Source organism: Clupea harengus, chromosome 5 (assembly GCF_900700415.2).
Source record: "Clupea harengus chromosome 5, Ch_v2.0.2, whole genome shotgun sequence".
Classification (NCBI taxonomy): domain Eukaryota; kingdom Metazoa; phylum Chordata; class Actinopteri; order Clupeiformes; family Clupeidae; genus Clupea; species Clupea harengus.
Window position 1 is genome coordinate 30962773 of NC_045156.1, and position 15165 is coordinate 30977937.

The 15165-nt window shown below is 42.6% G+C and overlaps 1 protein-coding gene across 2 annotated transcripts in view; it reads left to right on the forward strand.

Annotated features, from left to right (window-relative positions):
• LOC105913228 (metabotropic glutamate receptor 7) overlaps positions 1-15165 on the forward strand; it is a 146925-nt gene that overhangs the window by 85122 nt on the left and 46638 nt on the right. For both annotated transcript variants that reach the window (XM_031568542.2, XM_031568541.2), the window contains exon 5: positions 13059-13196. In XM_031568542.2, the coding sequence (XP_031424402.1) occupies positions 13059-13196 (138 nt within the window). The remainder of the gene's footprint in view (positions 1-13058; positions 13197-15165) is intronic.

Below are 15165 nucleotides of genomic sequence, written 5' to 3' on the forward strand. Positions count from 1 at the left end.
TATCTCTGGTTCCATCCCCTCTCAGCATGCCACTGTCAGTGGTAAAGTGGTGTGGTGTGGGGTGGTGTGGGGTGGTGTGGTGTGGTGGTGGTGCGGTGTGCTGTGGTGTGGGGTGGTGTGGTGTGGTGTGGTGGTGTGGTGTGGTGTGGGGTGGTGTGGTGTGGTGTGGGGTGGTGCGGTGCGGTGCGGTGCGGTGTGCTGTGGTGTGGGGTGGTGTGGTGTGGTGTGGTGTGGTGGTGTGGTGTGGTGTGGGGTGGTGTGGTGTGGTGTGGGGTGGTGTAGGGTGGTGTGGTGTGGTGTGGTGTGGTGTGGTGTGGGGTGGTGTGGTGTGGTGTGGTGTGGTGTGGGGTGGTGTGGTGTGTGTGGGGTGGTGTGGTGTGGTGTGGTGTGGTGTGGTGTGGTGTAGGGTGGTGTGGTGTGGGGTGGTGTGGTGTGGTGTGGTGTGGTGTGGTGTGGTGCGGTGCGGTGCGGTGCGGTGCGGTGCGGGTGGTGTGGTGTGGGGTGGTGTGGTGTGGTGTGGTGTGGTGTGGTGTGGGGTGGTGTGGTGTGGTGTGGTGTGGTGTGGTGTGGGGTGGTGTGGTGTGGTGTGGTGTGGTGGTGTGGGTGGTGTGGGGTGGTGTGGTGTGGGGTGGTGTGGTGTGGTGTGGGGTGGTGTGGTGTGGTGTGGTGTGGTGTGGTGTGTGGTGTGGGTGGTGTGGTGTGGTGTGCAGGACAGTGGGTACTCGTGCACTAGTCAGCCAACTCAGGCTGAAATCTTGCTGGCAGCTTGTCAGTAAGCGTTGCCTGTATAAAGGACTCTGGATACTAAGATGTGACAAGAGATAAAGGAACTGGGCAAGAGATGCATGAGATGCAGGCAATAATCATGCTGTCATATTTGTGTCTGTGGCCGGATCCTGTTCACTGTGTCTTACCTTCCTCTACCGTCGGGGACAACAAAAAATGGTAAAAAACGGATGCCCAGCTGGCCTTGGGGTTAAATATGCAGGGATAATAAACAGGGGAAACAGATCATTGGACAAGGGAGGGGCAGGTCAACACAAAGCAGACAATAATCAGACTAATGGACAATTTGAAACGCTGCATCATCGAGCCATTTCAGCCTGAATACACATATATGTGTGTATTCTTAACATTCTCTATTGGTTGGCAATGCAACTGTCATCCAACAAGGCTCACCACTCAACAGCTGTTTTAAAAGCTATGCTCTTGCATCTTTATTTTATTAGTAAACTCTCATAGCCTATACAATTCAATATATATATATATATATATATATATACTGTATATATATATATATATAAAATAAAAAACGTTTTGTAGCGTCCTATTACAATATCACTATATGCAGTATATATAGGTAACAAACCTATACAAAATGTAAGTTGCAGATAGTGCAGTGGTCATAATAAGGCACCAAAGTCAGTGATAACTTACATTTATTTATTTATTTATTTATTTATATATCTTATTTATTAAATACAATAGTGCAGTTTAGCTAATGCAACACGGGTCTTGTCTTTTATCAATCATTTAAAATTCTTTCCATTATTTAACATTCGACTTGAAGTAGAGTTATGTCTTTAATGCAACCAGGGTCAGGGTTCACTCCAGCTGAGGTAGAGGCTATTCTCGGGAATGTTGACAAGTGTTATACAAAAGCACAACAAACATGCGTTTGCAAAAAGCGAATATATAAACAAAATGATCAATTCACACAATGAGTGGCGGGAACTTCCTGTTGACGCAGTGGTTCTGCCCTCCGTGCTACAGGCTATCGTACTTCCTTTTTTTCAAATGTCAAAGAGCTTGATGTGGGTTGGGCAATTACACTGTGAGGCAGGGGGTCATTGCTGCTCTGAAGGATGCTAAGATGCCCTTCTTTGTTCCTTTGGAGCAGCACTATTTGAACGAGACAACCCGCCCGTGTCAAAGATGAACCTTTGAAAAAAAAAAGAAAAGGTTATGATTACTCAGTGAATCCGACCCCAGATTCGGCATGGCATGTCCCATGCCCCACGTCCTCCCTGATGTTCAAAAAAGAGGACAATATTGATCATTCGGATCGTTCCGATTTCTGATCTATTTGATTGTGACACTTCAGATTGTGAGAGAGAGACAGCAGCAATGGGCATATTTGGGGCATACAATGGGCATATTTGGGGCATACAATGGGCATATTTGGGGCTCTGAGATGGCGAGTCTTCCTGAGGGCAGAACCAGAACTGGGTAAAAACACCAAGAGAGAAAACAAACACATTTGCTCCTTGGCTGCACATGAAAACAATGACCCTCAGTGGTCAACAGTAGCTCCCAGAAACCAACTTTGGTGTCTTTCCCCAAAGACCTGGCTCAATGGGGGAGACTATTGAGCAGGCCATCACAGGCTACAGCGGCCAAGCTGAGGTGTCAGACTCTGTTCTTTGTATGCCGACCTTCATTTATCCGATGGCTGAACTTTTCAACTTTGGCCCAGTTTTACAGTTTTGTGCAGCTCTACATAGAGGGCTTTCCATTTTGATCCAGTCCTGATTGCCCTTTAACACTGGTGTATGAGAGGTTTCTGGTTCACATTGCCCTCGTTCTGCAGCAGGTTTCAGGGAATGGGACATTTACATCTGGGAAACCATGACAATGAATGCATGTACACAGCAGCTACATTTACATTACATTTACATTTAGTCATTTAGCAGACACTTTTATCCAAAGCGACTTACATATACATTTTACATTTTACACGGATGGCACACAACACATCAGGAGCAATCAGGGGTTCAGTGTCTTGCTCAAGGACGCTTCGACAGGAATCGAAATAGCAACCTTCTGATTACTAGACGACTTCTCTACCTCCTGTACCACTGTCGCCCTCTAGCAGCTGGAGAAGATGTCCAGGTGCCTGACTGCACAGTTACAGATGTAAAACATGTCCCAGCAGCACAAGCCAATGGTTCTGACTGTGGGGTCTCTGCTATTGTATCCCTGGGCAGTCAGGACCTTTCAATAACAATCAGTAGAAACATTGAACAAGTTACAGCCCAGGCTTGTGCAGACCGCAGTGTCAAAAGTGACAAGACCACCAGGTGAAGTTTAAACAAGTTCAACTTGAAGCTTCACAGTCAGAAACATGAATGTCTAGGCCATATTATGGGCTACTGGTTGAGGATGTATAATGCCACTATTACGGATCTAACTGGATATTTCCTAGCTTTATTGGCTTTAACTAGCTTTATTCACCGTTTTCTTCTACAGATGTGGCCGATTTGTCACTTCCTGATCTAACCGGGTTCAGACAATCAAACACAAAGCTGCAGGACTCGCTACACAGATTAGCTTGGCTTCAGGACCTGATGTACAAAAATCATGATGAATTATAATAAACTAGAGAAAAGAAAAACAAGCCAGCATGCTCAAGATTCAAACTGACGCCTCAAATAAACTCATTCTAGACCTCCATCCTCTGGAGTTAGAACACAGCCAGCATCAGCTTCACAACACACCACCATGCCAAACCTGCAGTCATGGAAATTACTGACGCTTGGTTGGAAAGACAATTTGAGCTAAAGAAATGCCCATGTCTAGTTGTCTATGGGTTTCGAGGGGTACATTTTAACACGGTCACATTCCAGTGGGATGTAGGCTGTTGCATCATTTTGACAACAAAGCAAACAAAATGCTATTACGGGTGTTCAAGATGATGATGAAAGGCGTTACAACAAAATATTTTCCAGTATTGTATACCAGCTCATATTAAAATTAACAATAACTATAATTTAAAATTGGCACATGTGGTCTTCAGACCAAGCCTCACAAAGGTTATTTGTTGTCTTTTTGATTTGCAAAAGCGTTTGTCCATTGCAGCCAATCAAAATTGGCGGCAAAGCTACCAACCAGATAGTGAGCCGATATCTCAGCAATTTTTAATGCATTGACACCAAACTTGGTATATGGACTCCAGACCCCCTTCTGAGGCTGTCAGGTTTGTTTTCTATAATAAGCAAAGATTTGTTTTTCCTAATACCTTTTGATAAGTTGGTCTCATAAAAATGATATAATGGCAGATCTAAAGGACAGGTCAGGACAACAGCCTCTTATGATGACCTCATTTATGTGACCGCCATATTGGATATAATGAAAAACCTTAAAATGTTCTCAGTGGCCACAAACCTGATTGAATCTTCACCAAATGTGGCACAGATGATCTTGAGACAAGGCCTCATGAAAGTTATCAGATGGATTTATTATTTTTAAACTTGCTGTGGGCGCATACAGCCTTGACACAATGACGTGAAGTTTCCATGGCAACTATGCCCTGCTGGGCTGCTTGGTCCCCTCATTGCTGCTCGCAGCTTTATTTAGATTTCAGTTTTGCTTTTTTGATAGTTTCGCTGTTTGAAAAATGAAGCTACAAGGCCTTTTCCTTATAATGGTCGTCAATGAAGAGGAAAGCGCCATACGTAAGATAACGACCCCCTGGATTTCGTTTAGATTTTTTGAGTGAAAAGTGTGAAAGTGTTTATGATGAGATGTGTGAGGGAAATGGAAATCGTGTCTCCGATGATCAATGTTTAGATACGATAACCTCACTTAGCTTAAAGCTTAAAGCTTAAAATAACTTCACATTTTGTCTATGCAAAAGGACTCTGTATATCATAAGAAATATATGAATTGGCATCGTTACAAATAAACTGGTGTCTCACCTTTCAGTCCACAACTCTGGAATCCACCCTCAATATCTCTACTAGCCGTGCCTTTGCAGACAGGAAACCTCCTGTGATGTCCCTTCCTTTTTCCATCTGAGATGTCTGACAGAAAATCCTTTTGTGTACTTTGAGTCATTATCCATATCCAGTTGGCTCTAAATGTTTTGTTGCTATCAATCTGAGGAAACTGGGCTTTGGAAAATTGATAATGAATTAGTTACTAATAAAGTACTAAGAGATGGCTTCGATCTAGTCCATGGTACAAAGGCTTGTAGTTAAAGCTACTGGGAGCAGGATGTGGAGTGACAACCCTAGTTTGCTGTCACAGATCTGTGACCTGTTCTCTTGGCTCCCCCCTGGGCAAAATGGCCCATTTAACCTGGCATGGGCCATCACATCAGACCCCCACACCCCTCCGCTGCGCATTGATGCACTGTGTCACCAGAGCTTTTCCCTTTTGCTTGTGAAGTGTCTCTGGACCCCAGTCACTGTCACAGAGGCTTACACTCATGGTGCCACCACCACAACTGCCTCCGCACTCTCTCTGGATTCCCACTTTGGACACATAGTATTCACTTCGGTATCCTTGTGTTCTACCTTTAACCTTAAGATATATACGTACATATACCCCATATGTACATATAATACCGCATATATACATATACCGCATATTGAAATACAAATGAAATCACATTATCCTCAAAGTATTTCTATCACAACACATCTATCTATAGTTTGCTCAGACCACAGGAATAGGTTTTTCTGGCAGATGGGATTCTAGTGATGTCTTTACCACATAACGTTAGGGTGGGATTCATATCACACTGATCAGAATCAGGATCAGAATCAGAATCAGAATAGTATTTATTGCCAAGTAGGTTTACTCCTACCTGGAATTTGTTCTGATGTATAGGTGCATACAGTAAACATAAAAACATACAAACACAGTAAGTACTACACATAACATAAGACATAAAAACACAGTAAGTACTACACAAACACAATAAGTACTACAATTCAATACAAAAGCAGGGCAGGAGTGCAAAAGTGGATGTGCAATGTGCAGTGTGCAATGTAGTGTGTGTTAACATAACACAGGCTTGAGGTGTGGGGGCGGGATGAGAGTCCACGTCAGGTGGGGGTCCCGGGCCTTGTTACTAAGGCCAACGGCAGCCGATGCTGATGATCTGTGTATGTACTGCATGTGCTATACTAGTATATAATTGACATCACATCGCTGTGTGTGTGTGTGCAATACATTCTACTGCACACATCCCTTGAGCCTATGCTTTTGAAGATGAGTGATAAGCCCATCATTTTGTAGGAATCACAAAAAGCTACTCAGGATTTTGCCCTTAATGATTTATATAGAGAAAAAAAAACACACATCTGAATGATCTAGAACCGAGCCAATATGAACACATTTGGAAATGATTAATCATGTTCTCAGCTAAATATTGGGGAAGAGGGTGACTGACGACATGCCGGCAGCATGATTCATCACACGTGTCCTTTCTAATTAACCATCTAATGCATCCTATCCCTGTCTTCCCCTGTCATGGCGTTCGCCCTGTGGAGCACACATTACATTTACATTTACATTTAGTCATTTAGCAGACGCTTTGTCCAAAGCGACTTACAAGGGAGAGAATAGTCAAGCTAAGAGCAATATAACCTGGTGTAACAATAAATAAATACTACTTTACATAAGAAATATAACAAAATGAAATAAAAAGGAAAAAAAAGTGCAGAAATGTAACTGCTGTAATTGCAAGTTATGCACTAGTCGAAGTGCCAGTTAGGACGGGAAGTGCTCTCTGAAGAGTTGGGTCTTCAAAAGCTTCTTAAAGGTAGAGAGGGACGCGCCTGCTCTGGTAGTGCTGGGTAGTTCATTCCACCAACGTGGAACTACAAATGAGAAAAGTCTGGACTGCCGTACTTGCACAGACGGCAGTGCCAAACGACGCTCACTAGAAGAGCGCAGCATCCTGGGTGTAACATTTGCCCTTACAAGAGCATTTAGGTAGGTGGGAGCAGAACCATCAAGCACTCTGTAGGCACATCTATGAAACTCTGCCTGCACCCTTCTGACACAGACTATGTTTGCTTCTCAGTGTTAGCTTCAGAAGCAGACAAAACCTGCTGGACAATGACATGTTCTATGTCAATTACTATGTCTGAATTTCTCTTGAAAGTCCATTATTGTATATTAGTTTAACCCAATTAGCTGATGTCTTGTTTAACATCGTAGAATTCACATTTTGTTGAACACCTTTCTGTTTGTGTGATGATATTCAGTACTATGTCTGAATTTCTCTTGAAAATCCATTATTGTAGATTAGTTTAACCTAATTAGCTGATGTCTTGTTTAACATCGTAGAATTCACATTTTGTTGAACACCTTTCTGTTTGTGTGATGATATTCAGTACTATGTCTGAATTTCTCTTGAAAATCCATTATTGTAGATTAGTTTAACCTAATTAGCTGATGTCTTGTTTAACATCGTAGAATTCACATTTTGTTGGAACACCTTTCTGTTTGTGTTATGTTATTCAGTAGTCTAACCAACAAGATGCCTACAAGACTTAGGCAGAATAAATATTGTATGTCAATGGGACCTACCTGGGTAAAATAAAGGATACATAAATACAAAGGGCAGGTAGAAGTCTGGTGCAGGACTGTGCTTGTCTTTGTCCATTGGTGCCACGAGCTGGATTGGGTGTGACATTTAGGGATGTTACAGTAGCCAGCGGGTATAGAGCTGTACAGTGATTAAACTTCACTACTTCAGGTGTTGAGCTTCTTCCTCTCCCTGATGTAGCATTTCAACTCTGTTCAATTACATTTTTTCATATAGCAGCATTAACAATAGACATTGTCGCAAAGTGCTTTACAGAGTCCTAGGCCTGGACCCCCATAGAACAAGCACAAAGTGATGGTGGCAAGGAAACATTAGATTGACATCAATGGACCAGATTTACATTATGAAACATACACAATTGCAGTGTTTAAAAAAGGCGGAGAATATAGCCGGCACTTGAAAACAATGGTCTTGCAACATATTGGGGGTCCTATTGTGTTAGGTGGAGTGGATGCCTGATGTGATAGTATACATGGCATATTATGGCTGCAGGAAGCAGGGGACGCTTTAAGGGTATCAGTGAACAGTCTGCAGCAACACCTCAGGGGACATAAGAGACTAGTGACAGAATGGACTTAGTTCTCCTAGCAGGTTTCCTGTTATATGTATGTATAAAGAAAGAGAGAATAGTTCTCCTAGCAGGGTTCCTGTTATATGTATGTATAAAGAAAGAGAGAATAGTTCTCCTAGCAGGGTTCCTGTTATATGTACAGTACCAGTCAAAAGTTTGGACACACCTTCTCATTTTTTGAGAAGTTTTTTCCTTACTTTTTTTTATTTTCTAGATGGTAGATAACACTTTTTTTGTTCAGTACATCATTCCATATGTGTTCTTTCGTAGTTTAAATGTGTTCAGTATTAATCTACAATGTAGAAAATAATAAAAGTAAAGAAAACATAAAGGTGTGTCCAAACTTTTGACTGGTACTGTATATAGAAAGGGAGGTTATATGGCTGGAGAACAGCGGTCACAGCCATCGATGATGCAAGCAATGGTCCTACTATATATAGAGAGAAGAGAGACACGTTAATGACATGGCACAATAGCCAAACATGACAGAGACATCATGACAGAGACATCATTGACAGTCTCCACCTCCAGCTGCCGATTCTGTCCCTGGCTGTCGCTGCCTCATGCTATACATTTGCGCTCCGTTGGGAAGGTCCACTTATTCACATAATAGGGCACTACTTAGTGAAGCAGACATTTTGTAGTCGTGTTTGAACTCTCAACTGTACATTTGATTCACTGTATAGTATATGCGTGGTGCACAATGCGGCAATGTGGAACATTTTATTGTCCTTTTAAAAAGTGGGGCACCCGTTGTGCACTGGTGATTCAGTTTGATCTGTTGTCGTGTAATAAACAGTAAGGGCCATGTCGTGCCAGGTACCAGAGGGACAGGTTGTAAATTGCAATTCTAGTAGTTTTTTTAGTTCGCCAATTTGCCCGGGTTTTGGAGAACAAAATGTGACACACAAGATAAAACCTGTAACGTTTTTGAGCTACTACCTGTCTCTGTCGTATCAGTGGCATTATATTGGCCTCTCCTTCGTCTTCTCCAGCTGTGCCACCACCTTATATATCATTTGGCCTGTGTCTCTTTCATAGTCACCCACTCTACGGAGCTCCTTGTCTTTCCTTTCTCAGGCCATAACTTGGTCCCCAATGGCAGTACACTTCGTTTTACTGAACTGCCGTCTCCCACTGGAAAATCCCCCCCCCCCCCAAAAAAAAGACTTTCTGTCAGAAAATCGAAAGACTGAAAATCATAATCCTTTCGAGTTTTAGATGTTGTACATAGATATGTCTTTATTCAAATGAAACACAAGATAATTCATACTTTGTTTATCCACATGAACGTCAGCGCCATATAAGCCACTCTTGTTAAATGCTTAATGGATGGACTCTGTTTTGGTGGTACCTGGCCACGACACACACACACCTCAACTATACACACTCTTTAAGGCCAGGCTAATTTTTCAGGAGGACATAATTTGCACAGAAAGGTGAGATTTTTACTGTCGGAAACTTTATCAGACAGTGTGTAAAAATCCCGCACATAATAATAAGGTGGATCGGATGTAGGCCTACTCGCTGAGTCTGCGTCTCTGTTTTCGCTTTCACTGGCCATTTTTATATTGACACCGAGAGCTGTTGCCTTGGAATACGTTGCTTGTTTGGTATACATGTGTGTGCAATGATTCATGGGTAATGTAGGGCGAAGTCGAGTTAGTTGGTTTAGGTATCGCAGAAATTATACGGGTACTGTTATAGAGGGGGTTCGGGAAATGTATAATCACTGAGGGTCATCCGATTAGAATGGAAAAGAATGGAGACTTGGATATTCAGTTTGATTCTTCACTCTTTGTATTGCATTAACAACAATGAATGGGATAAATTGTAGGTGGGTGTATGTGTGTGTGTGAGTGAAAGTAAAGTACAAACAGAAAATATACATTAATACACAGCCCTGTAGTAGCCTACCATTTAAATAATGAATTATACAGGGAACTAAAGGTAATAATTTAACCTCTTCAGCAATGCCATGCTACTGGCTTAATCTCAGATCAACAAGGGCATGTACACTAAATGAAAGACCGCTCAAAAGTTAGCATAGGTAAACCCTGTAACACTCGTATTTGTACATTAGCAGCTTATGCTAAGCGAGTTCACGAACAGTGCATCATGCTAGATTAATTAAGTGACAGTGCTCGTAACAATTATGAGAAAGCTAAACTATAACAAACACATAATGACAAGGTAGGCTACAAAGTCAAACTTACGTATACATGGACGCACACAACTTCAACAACGTGCAACGTTCAATTATGTGGAAATATGCCCGAAGTTAACTGCCACTCCATCTAAATATGCCGTGAAGCGAAATCAAAACACTACCTTGCAGAGTGGAGTCACATGACCAACGCAATTACCAAATATGGTCATTTACCAAAACATGGTCTGTCTGGGCCATTTAACGACAGGTACAGAGCAACGACATGGTACAAGCATTCGATTTAGACAGCGTCTTTCCTCAGTAGGCTAGAAGGAAAACATTCCGTAATGTTTTAGCTAGACCTCAGATAATATGAACGTGTTCACCGTTCAAATTCATTATTTGTCATGAAGTTGCGTTCAGTTCATCGTTCTCATAAAAATGAACGTGTTCAATGAACGCGTTCTTTTGAACGCGTTCATGCACAACACTGACACACACACACACACACACACACACACACACACACACACACACACACACACACACACACACACACCTCAACTATTCACACTCTTTAAGGCCATGACACACACACACACACACCTCAACTATTCACTCTCTTTAAGGCCACGACACACACACACACACACACACACACACACACACACACCTCAACTATTCACTCTCTTTAAGGCCATGACACACACACACACACACACACACACACCTCAACTATTCACTCTCTTTAAGGCCATGACACACACACACACACACACACACACACACACACACACACACACACCTCAACTATTCACTCTCTTTAAGGCCATGACACACACACACACACACACACACACACACACACACACACACACACCTCAACTATACACACTCTTTAAGGCCATGACACACACACACACACACACACACTCTTTAAGGCCATGACACACACACACACACACACACACACACACACACACACACACACACACACCTCAACTATACACACACTTTAAGGCCACGACACACACACACACACACACACACACACACACACACACACACACACACACCTCAACTATTCACACTCTTTAGGGAATTCCTAGACGATCCCCTACGAGGCACTTCGGGCCCCTGGCCAGATGCCTTGGTACACATGGCCTGACTTTCTGCATTCATTATTTAGCCTAGTCTCTTCAAGATAATCCTTTTGTTTTTACTGCGCATCACGGTTTGCCCTTTCCAAGTCACTCTTCCTGAATAACATCATAATTCCCCCTTCCGATGTGCACTCCACACCTAGACATGAGAGCTTACCCAATTCTATAGCAATTCGTCTGTTGAAACACTCCTTTTAAACTTGAAGCCACCAGTGCACAGATGCCTTGCAAAATTGTAAGTTACTAGATATTACGTTAAATGGACACAGACTGGACAGGCTTCTGGTTAAGTCTGGCCGTGATAGGCCTCAGCCTTTTTTTTTGTATATCCTTTGAGATGTTGTTACATTTACATTTACATTTAGTCATTTAGCAGACGCTTTTGTCCAAAGCGACGCACAAGGGAGAGAACAGTCAAGCCAAGAGCAATAAAAAGCATGGTGTAACAATAAATACTACTTTACATGAGAATTAGAAAACAACGACCTAGAAAAAAGGAAAATTGTTGTGGCCTGATTATACAATCCCTCCATATGCAGTGGTTTTCTGCTTGGCATTTGAGTTACCCATCCAGAGATCTCGTTGTGCAGATTTGGCGTCTGAACACATTCATGGTGTTCAAGTCAAAGTCAAAGTCAAAGTAGCTTTATTGTCAATTACTTTGCATGTTAAGACATACAAAGGAATCGAAAAAAACGTTTCCCACTCTCCCAACAAAGGTGAGGGAGGAGGGGAGCCAAGTGCAGTATTTCTCACACCTGCCCTTCTGATCTGGTATACTGAGTACACCCTTCCTCTCCTCCTCTGCCATAGGATCCCATCTCCTGCCCCAATCACAGCCTGTCTCTCTTCTCTCTCAGCCTGTCTCTCTTTCCACTCTGTCTGTCTCTCTGTCCTCTGCCTGTCTCTCTCTCTTTTCACTCTGCCTGCTTGTCTCTCTTTCCACTCAGCCTGTCTCTCTCTCTTCTCTCTCAGCCTGTCTCTCTTTCCACTCAGCCTGTCTCTCTCTCTTTTCACTCTGCCTGTCTCTCTTCTCTCTCAGCCTGTCTCTCTCTCTTTTCACTCTGCCTGTCTCTTTCTCTCTCAGCCTGTCTCTCTGCACTCTGCCTGTCTCTCTCTGCACTCAGCCTGTCTCTCTGTACTCAACCTGTCTCTCTGTACAGCCTGTCTCTCTGTACTCAGCCTGTCTCTCTGTACTCAGCCTGTCTCTCTTTTCACTCAGCCTGTCTCTCTTCTCTCTCTGCCTGTCTCTCTTTTCTCTCTGCCTGTCTCTCTCTCTTTTCACTGCCTGTCTCTCTTCTCTCTCTGCCTGTCTCTCTTTTCACTCAGCCTGTCTCTCTTTTCACTCAGCCTGTCTCTCTTTTCACTCTGCCTGTCTCTCTTTTCACTCTGTCTCTCTCTCTTTCCACTCAGCCTGTCTCTCTGTACTCAGCCTGTCTCTCTGTACTCTGCCAGGAACCTGGTCAAACATGCAATGTCATATTCGGAACCTGAACTCATTAAACAGATGTTATTGGGACTTCCCACTGTGATATATTGTATATTGGCCTTGCCTCATTGGTGATCATTCTGCTGTCACATATCCAATGTTTGAATTGTTTTGTTATATAGCTATTAAGTTACAAATGTTGAAAATAATGTTTCATCTGTCATTTTATGCCTTTTGGAGATCAGTTCGTCTTCTACTCACTTAACTTAACTTCACAGTAACAGGTATTTTGACCAGGGTTGCCCAAACCTTGGAATGCCACTGTACAATCTGGTGAATCTGGTTGATGCCTACGCTATGCCTCCTACACATGCCAAGCTGACTGTCTTCTTTTTTCTTCCCAGGGTTTGATGCCTATTTTACATCTCGGACGCTGGAGAACAACAGGAGGAATGTGTGGTTTGCTGAATTCTGGGAGGAGAACTTTAATTGCAAGCTGATGAGTTCCTCAAAGAGAGAAGATACCAGCAGAAAGTGCACAGGTAATATTTAAGATGCTGACTGTCTCCGTCACACACACACACACACACACACACACACACACACACACACACAGAGAGAGAGAGAGACACACACACACACACACACACACACACACACAGGTAATATTTAAGATGCTGACTGACGTCCGTCAGGACAGAGTTACAATCCTTAATTTACATTTACATTTAGTCATTTAGCAGACGCTTTTGTCCAAAGCGACGTACAAGGGAGAGAATATTCAAGCTACGAGCAATATTGGCATAACACTATAATAAAACCTAAATCTTCAGGGGGTGCTAATCACTGAACTAAACAGTTTTTGTAAGCCGCCGCCACCTTTTTATAGCCTTACTCTGTCAGCCAAATAACATAAATGGACCCCATCTGTTCCAGTGGCTTGCCATTCATCGATTTCCACCAGTCCCTGCCATCCCATTCTCTCTCACTGCCCCCTTTCACTTCTCTCTCCCACATACTACATAATTGCCTGCAGGTGAGCAGTTCCTGTGGACACCCCCACTCCTAATGTTCATAGTTCTTCATGCAGAGGTGATGCAGACATCATGTGACAAGTCATCAATTCATCAGCCCACTCCTCCTCTGTGATTTTGTATTTGATCTCAATCTCAATTTGAACAGTGCACTTCAGCAATAGTCAGAGTTTTTTTTGGGGACAGTATTCACTCATGACAATGAATGCCAGGCAATAGGCCATAGCAACATTGAGGAGAAAGTGTGTAAGGACTGATAATATTTTAGTTTCTAGATATAAACGTATATATGTTTTCTCTGTCTGACTTTTTGGGGGCAGAGCAGCGAAGCTTTTTATTTTCAAATCCGGAAGTGTCACACTTGGGCCCCTTCCTGAGGTTGCTCAAAAGAAAGTGTCATTTGTGTGTCACCGGGAGCCGTTGCAATGAGCACAAATGCGTGTTTCCTAAAACCTTCTGATGCGTTGGCCTAATATGAGTGGGAGTTATGTCTAGTGATGCTTTGGGAGATCCCAAAGGACGGTACATAACACAAAACTATCAACTAAAATGTATGTGACCGACATATTGGAATTAATCAAAGACACAAAGCTTGTTGAATCTTCACCAAATCGTTCATCTATTACAGCCTATTGAAATTGGCGGCGAAGCAATTGGCACCAAACAGCAAATGAACTCATTTTTGGTCAGTTGACATGAAACTTGCTGTAAGTGCATACAGCCGTGCCCTTGACACAATGACAGTGGCAGTGGCACAGGAGGTAGAGCAGTGTGCAGTATGTGCAGTGTGCCATCAGTGTAAATGTAAAATGTGTATACATTGTAAGTCGCACATATGTAAGTCGCTGTGGATAAAAGCGTCTGCTAAATGACTAAATGTAAATGACATTAAGTTTCCATGGCAACTATGCCCTGCGGGGCTGCATGCCCCCATCGCTGCTGACATCTATATTTTCATATGATTCTCCGAGACGTTAATGATTACGTGATGACAGTAACGTTGCACCTATGAAAAACTTGTATCTATTAGTTAGTTTTAGTTGTACTGTGTTATTAATATGACCACAATCTATATTAAGTCCTGTATTGTCATTGTCTGATGAGTAATATATACATGAAGTTTTAAAAGGGTATTTCTCGACAAAGTGGTGATTCCACTATTATCAAACGTATGGTTATATTTGTTTTCTATAGGAGTAGCATCCTGTCTTATAAATTCTGTTCATATTAAACACTCATTTGTCCCTTTCAAATCTGGTTCATAATATCTAATCGATTTAGTTTTGGGCAGCATCCAGAATTGAATGACTAACTCTTTCTTTTTACAGTGTTAAGACAAATATTACCCTGAACACCAGTGCGATCCCATTCTAGTTTACTAGTTTCTAGTTTACAAGTGTAACCCCCCCCTTTTCTTTCCTACTGTGAGGCGCATTGTGTTACTTCCTTGTATGAAATGCGCCGTACAAATAAAGTT